The sequence below is a fragment of the Centroberyx gerrardi genome, chromosome 23 (assembly GCF_048128805.1).
Source record: "Centroberyx gerrardi isolate f3 chromosome 23, fCenGer3.hap1.cur.20231027, whole genome shotgun sequence".
Classification (NCBI taxonomy): Eukaryota; Metazoa; Chordata; class Actinopteri; order Beryciformes; family Berycidae; genus Centroberyx; species Centroberyx gerrardi.
In genome coordinates, this window is record NC_136019.1 from 20,136,192 (window position 1) to 20,154,600 (window position 18,409).

At 42.7% G+C, this 18,409-nt stretch overlaps 1 protein-coding gene across 1 annotated transcript in view; it reads right to left on the minus strand.

The window, feature by feature from the left end:
- The window catches only part of ank2b (ankyrin 2b, neuronal), a 116,949-nt gene extending 100,189 nt beyond the window's left edge, over window positions 1–16,760 (minus strand). The window contains exon 1 of the mRNA XM_078281767.1: window positions 16,632–16,760. Coding sequence (XP_078137893.1) covers window positions 16,632–16,760 — 129 coding nt within the window. The remainder of the gene's footprint in view (window positions 1–16,631) is intronic.
- Between the last annotated feature and the right edge of the window lie 1,649 nt (window positions 16,761–18,409).

The following is an 18,409-nucleotide window of genomic DNA, read 5'->3' on the forward strand; positions in this document are numbered from 1 at the left end:
TATAACCACCTGGCTAGAAAACAAGACACATCTGAAAAAGATTGTTGTGGTGTGGCTGTAGATCCATTCAGTAATGTTCTCAGTAAAAGTGAATAGTGTGATAAGGTGGATTTGTTTCCAAATGTAGGTTACTGTGACACAGAAAACTGTCTTGTCTTTAGCCCTAGTCTCTACTCCAAAAAGTTGTAGCTTGAGAAGAGTCAGCTCAGTTAACCTGAACAAACTGTTAGCTAGCTGACTAGCCAGCAGGATACTTTAGCAAAGCAACCAATGTTAATGTTAATGAAACTATTAGCCACTGCTAATGCTAGCTTCTACTACATATGTTAGCTAGCGTGCGAATCAGATGTGTTTGCAATAAGACAGTGATAACTAGCTAACCAGACACTATGTTAGCTAGCCAACAAGCTGACATTATCTAAACACAAAATCAACCAGGTGTATCAGTGATGAAATGAATAGTTTCCAGACAAAAACAGCACAAAAAATGTAACCATTTCTACTGAATAATTTCTACTTTTTCCTACTGAAAGACAGGGTTTACAAAGACAACAAGCTGTTCACAGCCATTGTTGCCCAAGAGGACCTCCAATATGGCCGCCAATGGGAGCCTTACGTCACCTGAAAGCCTTCTATAATAAAACTTTGACATGAGTAACGAACAATGAGTGATAGCCTACTTATTTTTTTTACAAGTAACAAGCCCAACACTGGTTGCAAATCAACAGATGGGAAAAAGGGAAGGTTTGATGGAGCAGAGAGTAAGAAAAGGAGGATAATGGAGAGAGGCAGCAATGAAAGGGGGAGGTGGAGGGGTAAAAAGGCAGGGAGAGAAAAATAGAGAGGGAGGGTAGGAAAGCAAGATGGATGGGACGAGGGGGAGGGGTCAGTTTTAGCATCTGCAGTGGAGACGAGGAACAACTGCAGCCCATGTTACAGAGGAATTTAACACAGTAGGGGGTGCAGTCAGTCATCCAAGCATCAAACATAAATCTGGGATTTAAAATTCAACATAGAGTATAAGCGTGTATGTGTGTGTATGTGTTTATGTGTGTGTGTGTGTTATGCATGCACACTGTTGCTACATGTCAAAATATGTATTAATCAGTATTAGTACTACTCAAACACACAGGTACAGTCTCTTCCTTCTTGACTAGATTATAGAACAGCATTAGTCCATCCATACAGAACTGTCTATAACACAACTGCTATGAGAAAGAGAAAACATGAATTATAGAAGTTGGTAGGTTCCAGGTTGCTATGGAAACACAGATTGGGAGAGGTTATTGCATGGATTTTTCTTTTGCTTGAAAATCAAATGGAGGCCTGCAGAGAAAGGCGTATTCAATGTCAACAGCAAACCTCATTAAGTGACATTGATATTACACTCTATTTAGGTATCTGGTGTTTTACGGAATATCTGCTTTATTAGCTGTTATAAAGGGAGCGTGACAGGGAAGTAGGTGGGTGGGAGAGCAAGACAAGGTTGGAAAAGTTTCTGAGGCTGCACCATCGCCCTCATTATATTGCAAGCACATGGTATGTATTATTATTCTGTGTTTCAGTGGAGAGTTTTAGTGTCCCATGATGGTCTAAATGCTGTTTCAGAGGCTTTTCCACGCTGACAAGGATAAAATTCCAGGGGAAAACACTGAATACTTGTCATTTTTTGGAATGAAAATGGTCACATAAAGATACTGAATATCAGCTATCGGCATCAAAAAAACATTGGTATTGGTATTGGCCTTCAAAAACCAATATTAGTCAAACCCTAGTGCATACCAATCAATGCTGTGTCTTCATAGAATTGTAAGAGTAACTAAACCCCAAACCCAAATCTGTGTAAAGCTGTGTATCTAATGGTAAAAAGCATGCCACTGAAATAGCCATCTGCTATTGGCTGGTCTTTGGTGCCAGGTGATGTCACCACCTGTTGTACTCTATAGAACCTGGCACCAAAGATCAGCCAATAGCAGATGGCAATTTCACTAGCATGCTTTTATACAGATTTGAGTTTGGGGTTTAGTTACTCTTTAACCAGAATGCAACTGTTGAACCAGGCCAGACTGGAGCAATGTCATACTATCTATTGGGACTGGATGGGATAGGATGGGACTGGGGGGGCAGATGTTGGGGAATTAAGCAATCTTTTTAGTCCAGCAGCCTAAATAAACCCTGTTTCTCCAATCAGAGGAAGAGAGCGTCATAGACTCCCCGCCGAGTAACAACCGGTCCTGAAACCAACCCAGCTGCTCGCCTATGACACTGTGTTTCCACAGCCAGCTGACACTGAGGAACAGGCAAGAGATTTTCCCTACAGGGATCAATAAAGTATCACAACTATTAATATTTTGGACAGGGGTTATGTTTTCACCCCATTCCGTCTGTTTGTTTGTCTGTTAGCAGGATATCTCAAAAAGTTAGCAATGGATTTGCACAAAACTTTGTGGAAATGTTGGTCATGGGGCAAGGGAGAACTGATTAACTTTTTCCACCAATTGGCCAAAGAGGGGTGGTGGTGGGTGTAGTTTCTTACAAAAAGGCATATAACGTATGAACGGATTCATGTAACACCATTAAACTTTGTGGCCTATCAGCAGACAGAAGAAGAGGCAAACCCTCCATTATTGGCCCAATCAAACAACACGGGACACTGGAGAGCTCATTTCCAATTCAGACATAAGTGCCCTGCCAATTTTTCCAAAATTTGGTCCAGTGGTAGAAAGGCGGCAGTAGTGGCCACTGAACTGATATAGAGCTGATTGGTCATGTGGTGTTGCGATAATCAACTAAAATGCTACAATTTGAACAGGCAGATCTCATGTCCCATTTCGGGTCCAGTCATGAAAATGTGTGCATCTCCTGATGTAAAACAAGTTGGTAATGTGACATGGAAGAAATTTTTAACTTTTGGTGAGGTATGCACTCTACTGAGTGCCATCTAGTTGTACATACATACACACTAATTTCTTCTTCCTCAGTATGCTCAACTGTTGTTATTTTGCACATTCCTATAATGCTGTAGTTCATTTTCTTTTCATTTATATTTTTCTGCTCAATAGGTTCTAGTGTATGCGTTATGTTTAAAAAAAAACATATATGCTATATTCTTATTTATATTGTATTTTTGCTGTGTCTTATTATCAGTATTAGCTGCTGCACCGTCCCAGTTTCCCCGAAGGGCAACATTAAAGTATCATCATATTTTATCTGAAAAACAACTAGTGGCACAAAATACCCACAGTTAGCTGGAGAGAGAGAAAGAGAAAGAAAGAGGGATGGGATGGGATGAGATCTTTGCTCCCCCGCAAAAAAAAAAGATCTGCCAAGAATCACTACTTTCAAATGTCCCTAAACACCAAGACAATCTCTATCTCAAAAGAAATTATTCAAATTATTCAAAAGGCAGACAACAATTTTCTTAAGGATGAATGCCAAATATTAAGTTTAATCCACAAGGCATCTATGAAATATCGCTACTTAAAAACTGGACGCATGTCTTAAAATCTCTTTTTCTTAAAATAAGTGAAAAATGACTTTTTTTGAAACAAGGGTCAAGTTTATACTTTTGAAAACTCTCAAAATGTCATTTCAGTCTAACTTTAGCAGAGTTTCCATTGCCCTGAAGGACAAACAGTGACTAATCAGAAAACAACACACACACACACACACACACACACACACACACACAGACACACACTTATTGGTACCAAAATAGCAGTGGTGGGGCCTGGGCTGGTTCCAGTGGGGTAAATTAAACTCAGTGAGCTTCTTCTCCGGCTCTGTTTAATTGAATTAGTGTGACCACAGCATTGTTGTTAGCCTTACAGCCTTAGAATGGCATCTCACAGAATACACACAGAAACACACACACACACTGGCGTGGCGAAACCGGCGAAGCTGGTGTGTGGATGGATGTTGAACCTGCTGAAAATAGATGGCCAAACTCCCACAGAGTTGGATGAGAGATGAGAAAAAAACATCTCTGATTGGAGAAGAAAAAGAGGAAGAGAGAGAGACAAAGAGACAAAGAGACACAGAGAGAGAGAGAGAGAGAGAGAGAGAGAGAGAGAGAGAGAGAGAGAGAGAGTTAAGACCTGTTTTGTATATCTGGAATTTAAGACCAATTTAAAAACCAACATAAAGAAACAAAGCCGATAAAACCAGTCTATCTCTGACTGAACACAGTTAATGGAAATACTTGAATATCCAGAAGGAGCAAAGCAAGAGGAACGATGCAGGTAGAGGTGAAAACATGGAAGCTAAAAGAGACACACACACACACACACACACACACACAGTCACCAGGTAGTAACACTAATATCACACCTCTTGGCGCCACCTCTCTCTCCCCGGAGTTCAGACTCCACGCTTTGGAAAGTCGACACTGAATTCAAATTATCGCCTCGTTCGGCCTCTCTAGGTTTTCTCCACGGCCTCCCTCCCTCGCTCTGTCCCTCCTTTCCATCCATCTATCCATCACTCATATCAGTGTTCCCACTGTGGCCCTGATGTCAAATTCCATGACTTTTCCATGACTATCTATAACTAAATCAGAGCGCTTCCATGACCTAAAAATCCTTCCTTCCTGGTTTGTTAATGTTGTTTGTCAGCCTGGTTTCCACTCCAGTTGGGCTGAAAGCCATCTAATGCAATGAAGGTGTGATACAAGTTGCAAAATACATTCTGCTATATTCCTGTAAAGTGATCCATTTGGAAATATTGATATTTCCAAATGGATATTCCCTGATTTCCCCAGAGAATTGGTCAAATTCCCTACGATCGCCTGGACATCAAATTCAAGGACATTTCATTGATTTTCAAGGTTCAAATTGGCATGTTTTGAGTGAGACATGACACTGGTCCATTTTAGACATCATTTTTTAACTTATGATCTCATCAAGTCAAGGAACCATGGTGAAATCCTTCATTTTAGAGCTGATGCTAGGACAGAGAGGATCCAGAGAGCTGAGCCATATCGATGAATTTGGGTGCAACATTTTAAAGCAAAAAATCAAGTACTTTCAAGACCATCTCTTAATTTTCAAAAACTTTGAGGGCCTTATTTTATTTTTCTCAACTCCACAAACTTTCAAGGATTTTCAAGGCCTGTGTGAACCCTGGTGAGGTGATCACTGGGCCCAACTCCCAAAAAAGTCAGTGTAGTCCTTAAAGACCTAAAACTAGCCAAATCTTGACTTCTGGGAAAAGATTTTGAGGCAGACAGTTTTCTTTTTAGGAGAGTGTAGAAGGAATACTCTCTTAGTGTAAGCTCCTTTGGGGGATCTTTCCCCTTGCATAACTAAGCCACACCATCATCTGTAATCGTGCACTTCCTAGTAGTGGACCACATCAGTTGGTCTCCATTAATCGAGCGATCGGCCTATACACAAACTGTAAGGATTGGTTTTTATACGGCGTTCAAATTTCAGCTGCAGATTAGACGCTAGGAAGCGTATAGGCATGCATGTTTCGTGTCTTGAATGTGTTGTGGTTCTGTATTTCAGTATTAAGGTTCTCAACTAAGGTTTTACCGAAATTAGTTGTCGAAGGCTGTTGCAATACGGAGAGTTTTTGGACTGAAGCTGCCAGTAGCTGAAATTTTGTGCTGATATTCAAGATTTTTTAATCTGACCAAATTATTATCTGGGTTTCCCCCAGACTTTTATTCTTGTCAGGGTGGAAAAGCCTTTGAAACAGAATTTAGATCATCATAGGACACTAAAACTCTCCACTGAAACTACAAACTACTACTACTCCTAAAAGTACTATTACTGCTTCCAACACAGATACTACCTCTAGTACTAGTATTACTACTCCTAATAATAATTATAATAGTGAAACATATTTATGCATACTTGTGTGGCATCTGATCAAAATGTCTCATTAGAATCAGTTCAGGTTAAGGTCTTCCCATAGACAACCAGTGTAGTATTGATAAATTCTACAATAAATATGGAATCAATCAAACTGCAATACATCCATGATGTCAGAGGTGGACCACACTGACTGGCTGATAACTGAGTTTTAATAGAAGACCAATATCGGTCCCATATATGGGTGTAACCCTATTCTGAAAACACAGGACTGCAGTGATAAATGAGGCTGAGGTTGTCTCTGTCTGCCACAATACAGTACTGTAAACCCATTTGTGTCTGCAGTTCCAGGATGGACGCTACCACTACTCTCCGGTGGATTCTCCCCCTCTCGGTTGCCATGGCGATGGGATTGGTACTGGTCCTGAGCTGCCATGTCCCATAGCGCCACGGCAACCAGATTACGAGCGCTCTAATCCGGGATTTCTCCAATCCCAGTTCAGCATCAAACAGCGGCACATACTCAACATACATGTACCACCAGCGGGGTGTGTGGGTGTGGGTGGGGGATTGGTGGGGTGGGGTTATGGAGCTGCAACTGGCAAAGAGGACATTCCAGATGATTTCTCAATGTGGAATAAGAGCAAGGTTGCGTCGGTTGCGTTCTAAAAGCAAAAATCCAACTGGAATTCACTTCAGTGTACACTCAGAAAAAGGCGTCCTTCAAGGGTTCTTTGGGTAGAAGCATAAAGAACCCTATGATTTGTTGAAATAAAACACTGGCAAATCAGAATAAAGAACCCAAAGGTCTTGCAATGCTGCTGATTCGGTCATACGTTCTTAAAGGGTCCCTTACAGCACCATAAAGGTCCTATATAGAACCATTTGAGCACGGTGCTACAGAGAACCTGTCTAAGGGGGTTCTTTATAGCACCATAAAGGGTTCTGCTATGGCACAAGCTTAAAGAAACATTTTCTGGTACTATACAGTACCTTTTTTGTAGTATAGTATAGGCTATCAATGGGGTCTTCCCATGAAGAAGTCTGACAAAGTTTAAGCTTGGGCCGACATTCGTTATTTTCGGATATTGCGATATTTTCCATGATATCTTATTAATAGTAACAATTATTATTATTCATCCATGTCATCCAAGGGGCACACAAAGAATTGCCAGAATTCACTGGCCAGATGTTCGTAGTATTAGAGCATACAGTAGTAGAGTGCTTGAAACGCAGTGACAGGACGCCCACACTGTGCGTAGACATACAGTGTACAAACATACTGTCCCATAATCCAGCAAGAGAGAGAGAGCAATAGAAAGGAGGTGAGGGTGGCGGTGGGGGGGGGGGGGGGGTTGGTGGAGCCAGAGATTAACATTCCCTTGCACAAACATTTCCTCCCCCCCCTAAATTGCATCAGTCGAGCATCCAGCTGCGGGGCCGGGATTAGGATGTAAAAGTGGATAGCGGAGTGGCTTTGCCAGCAGGTCGGCTAAATAATGTAATGCTCTGGATGGGGGGGGATGGGGGGGGGGGGGGGGGGGTCAGAGGAGCATGGGTCAGAGGAGCATCTAAACCAGCCGAAATAGAAAGGGCTGCGTGCTTAACAAAAAAAAAAATCTAGGACTAGGACTAGGACTCTACTTGGAATTTTTTTGATTTTTTGGGCATGAAAATGGTCAAATATAAGGACATGGAATATCGGCACAAAATATTAGTATCTGCCTTCAAAAACCCAAACCCCAGTGCTCTGAACTCTGAACCACGGCACTAATCTCCAATGCCATCAAGAGAAAACACTTTAGCTGCTCCACTGACTGAATGAAATGGGGATTCAATTTGTAGATTCAGATTGTATCAGATTTGACATACAAATGGTTTTGTATCTCAAACTCACAAGGACAGACACATCGTCACATTTCAATACAGAAACTGACCAAGATCAACATTTCAACAACAACACCGTTTGCATCTCCAAAATGTCAACTTTTTGAGAACTTTTGAGAACATCAGCCTTGGTTGACAATCATGTATTTTTAGGTTGTGTGTGTGTGTGTGTGTGTGTGTGTGTGTGTGTGTGTGTGTGTTCCTCTCTGTCAGCCTACAGTGTGGTGCAGTCAGTGCTGCCTACATTCTTAACACTGATGTAGAGAGGTGTATAGAGACACAGCATCCACTTGGACAATCACAGGTGTTCTTATGACTCACTCACACACACACACACACACACACACAGTCGTACACATATGTGTGTGTGAGTGTGTGTGTGTGTGTCTACCCTTTCCTTCCAGCTTTGCCAACTTCTCTGAAAAAAATAATGCACTAAAACTGCATTATGAATCATTCTTGAGTAATACTTATAGTTTAAGAGTACTCATATATGTCGCCTGATGGCAAAAAACGGTGTTGATTTTCTCTAAATAATGTTCCAACTGAGGTCCATTTACGCAGATGCACAACTAAATAACTAATACTTTGGAAAGGTTAAGAGTGAAATGCACTGTGTCAAACACAAATGGCCACGAAAACAAATACGGCAGATAGATTATTATTACTGCATGCGGCTCCTACGGCAGATTAGTATTACGCCATCCAGTATCTCATGTGATCCTTTGGAGATAGACAGCAAGAGAGACAAAGAGAAAGAGCCAGAAACGGAAAGACAAAGAGAGGGAGGGGAAGATTAAGAGGAAATTATGTAATCTTTCAATTCATTTCAATTAGGTTCCATGGCAGGAGCTTCATAACAGCTCCTCTGGGTGAGTCGATCAAGTAATTAAGTATGAAATGTGAGAGTAAAACAAGTTTGTGAGACGGGTTTGCTGTCAAACAGTTGGCATTGTAGTCAAGGTAACTGGCTCTGGGTGAAAAATTGTGTTTCTCTGCAGACATGCTGGTGGTGTGGATATTTCTTTCTCTCCAAGGTAAGCAGCAGTATGTTGGACTGCTGATGGTGGAACAATGACTTGATTTGTCACAGAAAAAGTTGGGTTGTTCAAGGTGTTTTTTGTAAGGGTAGGGATTCTAGAAGAGTGGTAATGACTTACAGAGCCCTATGAATTGTTAAAGCTGCACTAAGGCGAGAATTTTCTGTAAAAAACCAGCTGTTTATCAGCCTAAATGACAAAGTGGAGCTATAACAGAGGAGAGCATCCTATCCACACTAACTGAGATGCTGTAGATTCTCCCTACTTGCTCAAACTAAGGTATGGTAATGGCGGGAAATCTTCTCCTCAAAGGAAGTAGCTAATGAAAACTTTAGAGTAAAATCCAAAAAGTGTCTCCTAAACAGCAGTAAGCGAGCACTCCGTCCAGAAAAAGCTGGACTCTCCAACAATAGCTGAACATCACCACCTCCATCCCCACTATATGATAATGCTACGTTCCAAAGATGTTGAAAATTCAAAAATTCTGTCACTTCCAGATGGAATTATATGTAGGAAACGTAAGATTTCTCAACCCAGAGGTTTACAAGATGCAGTTATCTGACGTCATGTTAGCACGGCCGCATATACTGTAAACGCTACACAGCATTACATTGAACATGTTTATAATCCTCAAAATACACGTAGGTTTGATGTTCAGCATTGAATGACCTTAAATCCTGTGTGGTAAATGGTTAAACATATAAATTTGAGATGTAAAGTTGCACTTTGGGTTCTACGCTCTATCGTTCTATGCTAACTAGCTAGCTAATGCTAAAGAAAATCTTGGAGGCGTCCATGTTTCTTCCCTGTTTTTTCAAGCTGGACTACTGGAACACAAGGAGGTAAGGTAAAGAGGTAATTACAACCTACCAGCAAAGCATAAGATGATGACATTTTGTTTTGCTGACGTCACCTTACATGATTTCTGGGTAATGGACGCTTAAAAAAAAAAAAAAAAAAAACCCAATTACCTCTCACTGCCATTTGGGACCGCCAATGTGCAAAGTTGCCTAATGCATCTTTAAAATAAAAAATGAACAAGTAATTGTTACACCAGAATAAAGATCCCTGTGTGGTTTTCTGGTACTATATAGAACCCTTTTTGTTAAGAGTGTAAACTACTCTATTTCCCCTCTTTCTCTTTCATGACCATTTTCTTTCTCAGCCCCTTCTATCTTAACACGCACAGATACACACAAATAAACACACACACCAGCCTGTGTTTTCATGTCTTATTCTTATCTCAGTCTAAGTCTTCCATAATTCATTAGAGCTTTTACCAAAGGCTTCCCCAATGCTTTCCATATCCAGGCTACATCATTTGCTCCCCTTGCCCAGGATTGTGTGCCTCCTTCTGGGGGTAAACTCAGCCGAAATTTTGTGCCAGTATTCATCATCTAAAAATATAACCATTTTCATGCCCAAAGAATTAAAAATATTCAGTGTTTCCCCCAGAACTGTATTCTTGTCAGGGTGGAAAAGCCTCTGAAACAGCATTTAGACCATCATGAGACACTAAAACTCTCCACTGAAACCCAGACTAATGCAATTCTTTAGGGTTAGTAGCTCCTTAACGCAGGTAAGTAGGCAGGTAGGGGTACTCTGGGATACAATACTGCCTTTAAATGAAGTAAATGAAACAAAACTTTTTTCTGTAGCTGAGGTCAGGGAGGAACCTCCATCAGAGGATCATATCAGAGGAGGACGACATTGATTGGCTGATATCTGATATTTAATAAAAGGCCAATATCGGCTCAATATATCAGTCTAGCCCTACATAGGATAGACTTAGAGAGAGAGAGAGAGAGAGAGAGAGAGAGAGAGAGAGACTGGGGATATGTTTGCCTTAGTTGCCTTCACAACAGATAAGAGGTGAATGCGCATTTCACGGCCGAGCGGTGTCCTCCTCTACTGCAGATGTAGAAGGGAGAGAGAGAGAGAGAGAGAGGGGATAGAGGGAGAGGAGCAAACTGAAGGAGGGACAAGGAATATGTGTGTGAGAGAGAGGGAGATAATAATGCCAGAGAATCAAGGGAGGTGAAGGGTCTCCTCTATCCAGCCTTGCTCGATGCATTACACCTGCAGAAGAGACGGGTTCACTTGTCAGGGTTTCACTGCGGTAGCGGAACACCAATAAGCAAGAACAAGGGAGGGAGAGAGAAAGAGAGAGAGACAGAGACAGAGAATATGCCGGCTCATATGAGGAGAAACTTAAGAATGAATTGGAATGCGTGAAGCACAGGCTTACTTCAGGTCTGTCAGAGGAGAAGGGGAAATGTGAGGTGAATAGTAATAAGAGGAGAGGCAGACAAGAGGAGGCTAGGAGAGAATAAGGAACAGATGACATAAAAATGGGTTGACATGGCAATAAAAACAAGGCCAGCCCACATAACACTGACATAATACTGACATAATAAGATTTAGAGAATTCACACCTGCAGCCAACTGGCAAAATCTAATACTGTCCTCCACTGTGCCTCCTTTGGCTATTCAACAGTGGCATTTGGGCAAACAGTTATTATTAAACCCCAACTCTATGCTCAGTGGCAATGGCTAGTATCAGCAGTGCAGGCATAATATTTGTATTGCCATTGGTGAAAGTAATTGCCAACTGGCAAAGCATTTACTCCTACATGGTTGCCTTCATAAAACAGCCTTATCATCATGCCACCAATCTAAACGAATACCAAAATAGTTTCAGAAAAGCATGAATTTATGCTTTATTTTCCCTAAAGGACCCAATCCTCATATAACTTCCATCGGTTTGGTACTGCTTGCTATGATTCATACTCAGAATCTAGGTCATAAGGATTTATGTCAGGCTAAAAAGGTCAGTAAACTCTATTCCGCAAATAAAATGGTGGGTAAATTGAGTTGAGGTGGGTTTACCCTCCACTTCATCCCGGATGAAGTCGTGAACATCTTATATTTCTATGGCAGAAAGCGGTATCGGCTATATCAAGCTGCCCCGTGGCTGTATGAACTGGCCTCCAGGCCAAAACACACAGATGGAGACAGGATGCTGTTCGGCGAGGCTCTTTCTCCATCCATTCCCCACCGTGTTGTGTCATATGGCCGAGCTCGGCTTTAGGTGACGATGCAGTTTGGATGTCAATAGCAGTAGTCATTAATCCACGAGCGGGCATTCTACCGTAACGAACAAGTAAACAGTAAACATGTCGTCCCCTGTGAATGATGTTGAGGTGCAATGGAGCAAGTAGAAAATGTTTCTTGATTGTATGCGGCAGGGAAAGGGGGAGAGAATGCGCCATTCATTGGCATTCAGAACGGAGCAATAATCCCTTCAGATTTGTCAAAATCTGATCAGTGGCATCTGAAATATTGTGCATGACGGACAGACGAATGGACGCACGGGTCCCTCCCCCGATTTCATTGTGGGGGACAAAAATGACCACAGGAATCCTATAATAAATTTTACAAGGATACTATACAAATAAAAGTCTCCATAACAGTATTAAGGAAATACTACGGTAGTACCATAGGAGATGAAAAATAAAGTACCATAAGGTAACTATAAACACACTACTGAGCACTACTGACACACTGTGAGTCCCTGTAGGAATATAAGAGGAATACTACAGTGATACCACAGGAGATTAAAAAAATACAAGAAAAGTACCATAAGGTCACTATAAACTCACTAAAGAGGCTTTGCAGTTGTATCACCAACCTCCTAGCAACCACAGTAAAATGTCTTTAGCCTAGTCTCTACTCCAAAATGCTCTGAGTTGTAGTTTGAGAAGAGTCAGCTAAGTTAACCTGAACAAACTGTTAGCTAGCTAACTAGCCAGCTGGCTCATTTAGCAATGCAACCAATGTTAATGTTAACTACTAGCCACTACTGTCGCTAGCTTAGATATGTTAGCTAGTGCGCAAGTCAGATGTTTTTACAAAAATGTTTTTGCAAACCAGACACTAGATGCCAGTGGGTGAATTACATCACCTCCCTCTGTTGAGTACCACAGACACTCTAAGTCCCTATAGAAATGTTATAGTGATTTTTCGTTAGAGTAGTTAGAGTATGCACAGGACTGTGTTGTAAAACAGATGTGTATCTCAGTGTGTCCCACTGTGTGTTTAGCTAACAGATGAATACGTGAACATTTCTACCAAAATGTGGTTGGAAAACAACCTTAGGAATGGAATTGAGGTGGTGATGGTTGAGAGCAAAACATGTATTGACTTGACTGTCCTATTCTGCAGTGCATGTGTAGTCGAACCATACATTTCGGACCTGAAGGAATGTACATTATACATTCTCCAAGACACACACTTTGACTTTCACAGGCTCATAAGGTGCCTTTGGATTTCAGATGCATGCCAAACACATTCACCGCTGCCCTCTCCCATCCTGTTAATGTGTCTGGAGACTAATGAAAGTTGGACTAATGAAATGACAGCCATCCCTCCACCGACACCCCTTTTACAGCATCTGCTATGTCTTGCCAACTGCCAATACAAGTACAACAAGAGAACTTCATCAAGTTCTATTGTGACGTGAAGCTGGCAGTGCATGGCAAATTAGTCCTCTCCCTAGAGACACATGTTTACATGGTGAGAGAGAGAAAGATAGACACACAGAGAGAACATACTGTACAGAACATAGCAGCAATTTAATGTACTGGCCCAAACTCTACTAACTGTTGGTAGCCATTAATTCAAATTGGCTGTTTCTGATTACAGGTGAGCTTATAACATTGGTTCTAGGCCAGGGGTGCTTTAATGTTTTCATGTCATGGACCCCCAAATAGACCCACAGGGCCATGGACCCCCATTTTATGAAGATTTAGTCCCAGGGACCCACATAGGAAGAATTTTGTTGTTGGCTTAGTATTGAGTTGTAGAACTGTCTACACTGTACATGGAGTGAGTGAAACCTAGGATTACAATAGTCATTCTTATACATTGTCTAACTGGGATATTTTCAAGTGAATTAAATTACAGTGAAATTAAACTATTCCTCATTTTGCTGGGGAACCTCTGGACACCCTCAAGATCTCCTGGAACCCCCTCAAGGACCTTTGGATGTCCCTTTGAGAACCACTGATCTAGACGGTACTGTAGATTAGAAGTATGACTTGGGTCTTTCCCAAGATGCATGGGGACAAAGATGGATTTCACTGATGATGTGTTAACATTACTAGGCATCACATATGACATTCACATCCATCCACAGGAAAAGTATTTCTCACTGTGAGAGTAAAATGCTTTGCACCAACTATTTTTGGCAATAAACAGTGATGTAGTGGTAAATAAAAAGGTAGGTAAACTGTGACCTCCAGTCGGTGATCATCACAAGGCAAAGGCATTTCCCCTCTTAAAAGACTCATGCAATTTTCATAAGTTTGATACTGCTTACTATGATGCATATTATGAATTCACCTCATTAAGATTTCTGTAATTTATGCAAATCCTGGTGGAAGGGAGGATGGTGAGGCAGGAGGAGGCTGCGTTGGGGTCACCAGCTTGTCACCAGTCATGGCCATTTAAAGAGCAACCGGCAAGCACGTGAGGGTCGCCTTCTCCGGCCTTTCAGCCGAGACATTCCGGGTATTACCGTCTTTGGAATGGCATTTTCTGTGCTTTGTTATATAATAGGTGATGTGAGAAGGGCCGTGCATTCGCGATGACATATTGGAGGGGAAATCTGAGATTATGAATGATCAGAGAGTGTTTCAGCATTTCATAATGAAGCACTTTGTTGATGCGCTGCCCAGGCCAAGGCCTCTGAACGCCACCTAAGCACCACTTACATGGGGTTAATTGTTTTTCAGCATGGCGGCTGCTTGCTGGTGATAAAATTGTGAATTGACGGCAGTGTGTGTGTCTTTCTGTGAAGTAAATGTCTGCCCTCGGGTGCTTGGCGGACTATCCACCAAATTGAATCTATTAATCACTTTTAGGTGCGCGCATGAATGGTTGTGTGTGTGTGTGTGTGTGTGTGTGTGTGTGTGTGTGTGTGTGTGTGTATGTGGTCGTGTGTGCTGGCCACATCTGCCATTATGGAGAGAGAGAGAGCACACCGATAATCCCATGTGATAATCTCCCTAGCAGCCCAGTCAATAATAACAGCAGCATCGGGAGGAAGGGACGGGGAAAACACTAAAACAACACAACAGCTCTTCACTCACACAAGTACAAAGGTCACCACTGAGTTTCAGCTTTGACCGATGTTATTTTGATGCCATAGGATGGTCTGGGATTAGATTAACGACTGTTACCAATAACCAGAAGGAAAAGACAATGAATTAGAAAAGATGGAAAGATAGTGGAAAGATAGGGAAATTCTCTTGTGCTAAGAGTCTATTATCTGCTCAAAAAGTGAACTGAACAAAGCTCATTTGGATGTAAAACCTCAGACAGTATCTAGAAAACTAGTCTCCAAGTCATTGGTGTCCATGGTATATCTCCAGGTATAGCATCACAGATTAGAGTCTGGGTTTATAGCTATGGGAGAGGGTTGGTCATGTTCCCAAATACTGCTTAGACTGCCCTATGTCATCAGAAACTCTGGTATTTCCCATTTTAAACAATCTTAGGGATTGACTCAAGTTGACAGTACTTGGTATGTTAATACGCAAGTGTGTCTCTGTCTATTCTTTTGCTTTAAACATCACAAGGTGCAAGATGGGAGGGCTGCCAATAAATACACATTATAATGACATCAAGATCAATTCTGCTCAGTGAGATTGAGAATGTCTATGCAACCAAACACCAAACACAACCAAACAAACTACAGTAATCTCTCACTGCATAATGCACATATTGAAGCACACACACACACACACACACACACACACACACACACTGCTTTACCCTTTGCTATAAAGTCGTTGACCATGAGCATAAAGCGCAATGCCTCAACATTGGATCTCGTACCAACAAAACACCACGTAAAAACATCATCGTCCATAAGTAAGTCCACAGTAGTATGCATTTCATGGTATTGCATGAGAAGACACTGTGTGCATCTATAGACCAAAAGCATTCCTGAAGCAAACCGACTGTGAAAATACACTGCGCAGCCTAGCAATGCACCAGAGGAGAGCTCTGCGTAGGTAGGAAGAGGGGCAGAGGTATTTATTTGTGGTTACTTTTCTGGACATGGGACATGGAATGTTAGGGTGGCGCCCACCCAAGAAAGGTTGGGGACAGCCCGGAGAGTGACTGATGACTTGAACAATGGTCATTTATAATACTGTGGCAGGTGCATGGCGACAGAATGATGAGTGGAATGGACTGACGGATGAAAATGCCACCACTCTGACAAAGATCGGTCAAAGGTACATGTGATCGTACATCAGGAGGAGCATTGATCATGGTGGGAATCTATCATTATGGCTGTGTAGGTTACAGTGATTGGTGTTTCGTTAGGTGAGAAGATGGACAATGGATAACAGTGGTATGATGACGTCTTTCACAGTTATGTGCTGTAGATCAATGGTTTTCAATCACGAGCCATCGAAGGCGAAGAGTGTTCAGGTTTTCATTTCAGCAGCTGATTCCGTGAACAAGTTCCTCCCTCTCTGGTTGAAGGTGTGCTAATCAGTGAAAAATCAGTGTTTGGTTCGAATGAACACCTGAACACTCTTCACCCTCGATGGAACATGGTTGAGAACCACCGCTGTAGATGATGATGAAGGATGAGGTGAAGGTAGTGGAGGTGGTGACACGGACAATCCTTGATGATGACATGATATCCCCGAAAAGTATTCTTCATTCCTAAATGGTGAGGTGACGCTTTGATGATGATGATGATGATGTGGAGGGATGATCAGAAGCAGTACGACTCCAGCACCAGCGGGAAGGGATGGATAGGTGGGTGATGTCAGTGAGTCTATTCCAGTCTACCCAGTCTTCCCAGTACCTTGCGCTTGCGCTCGGCCCGTTCCCGGGAACGCCTCCTCCTCTCCCTCGCTTTCTCCAGAGCCTTCAGGTCCGGAGGTTGCTCCATCTCCGACCGGGCCTTCTTAAGGTGAGCCGCGGCGTGCGCCATGGCTGCCCACTCTCGCCTCGCACCTTTCCCGCCCGAAGAAAAAAGGGAACGAAATCTACCAGACCACTTTGAGAAATCTTCTCACAAAGCTCGCCTGACTCGCAGAGAGGCTAGCCATCCGACGGTTAAGGAAACAAGCTCTTCTCCTGCCAGGTGACTTTCTGTTTTTTTGCCCAAGGACAAATCGTCTGCAGAAAAAGTACAGGAGGAAGGCACGAAGAGGAAGGAGAGGATAGAGGCAGCGCTACTATCCTTGTCTATGCCTCTAACCCACCCGCTCCCTTCACTGATAGAGGGAGTGTGAGTGTCTGGTCCAAGCCTCCCTACCCACTGCCTGGAAAACTGCATCTGACAGAGAGAGAGAGAAATAGAGAGGGAGAGAGAGAGAGAGGTAGAAGGAGAGAGAAAAGGGGTGGGTGGGCCAATACACGCCACCAGAGGTAAGATACAAGACCAATAGGATGGAAGAGTAGAGAGAGAGAGAGAGAGAGAGACAGGGACAGAGCTCCACCCCTCCCTTCCCCCTGGAGCTGCAGAGGTGGCAGCAGATGCTACGGGAAGCTGGGAAGCCTCAGATTTGGACTCCAATCATCCGAATGCACGACTTCCCCACTAATCATGCACCGAGGGGGTGGGTGGTGGTTGAGGGGGGGGGGTGGCAGAGAAGGAGGAGAGGGGAAGGAGTCAGAGAAAACGATAGGTGGGAGGGGAAACGAAAGCACCACTCAGTGTCCTTTGGAAAAAGAGAGAGGAAGGTACCACCTTCAGAGAAGTGAGAGGGGGTGCCAATCGGACATCAGTCGGCGTCTTTGCCCAGCCCACCCTCCCCCCAGCATTGGGTGGAAATGGTACAGTCTGTCTTGATGACTGGGAGCTGCTACGGCAGATTTCACAGCTCCGGAGCGAACACACACACACACACACACACACACACACACACACAACACAGGAATGTCAGTTTTTTCTGATGCTTACACTTTTTAGCTCATAGTCATGAAAATGGTCAAACCGCATCAGCAAATACACAGCAGTCGAATGCTTACCATTGTTATTTAGATGTATATTACAGCTTTCAGACATTTTCATGTACATGTCAGCTGTATTGTGTCCCCACGTGCATGACACAATGGGTCTGCATAGCAGAGATGGAAAATATTGCATGATCTGGCATCAGATTTACCCAACACTTCTGTCATCACTGATGTCTGACAAAGAGACAGAGAGAGAGAGAGAGAGAGAGAGAGAGAGAGAGCGAGAGGGTGGAGAGGTGGAGAGGTGGATACAGTGGAAGAAAGAGTGAGATAAGAATGGTAGAACCAAACCAATCAAACAAATTTAATTAAACCAAGGGGCCACTGAACGCTAACTGCTTCCATTATTAGTTAACATCTAAAAGCTCCATCCTTCTCATCTGACCTCATAGCTCCACGGTTTGTCCCAGTCAATACAGTACAATACAGTATATACCTTATATAAGGCATAGACAGAAGGTCTGACTAAGAGGGAGGGCTAATGTGAAAACCCCCATATGCATTCACTACTGTAGCTACTGATTTTAAAACAACCTTAAGTGAATGTGACAGTGCTCGGTGCCTCTTTGCATACAAATCCCTGTCCATGGTGCTGAAATGATGCTGCCTGGGCAAGGC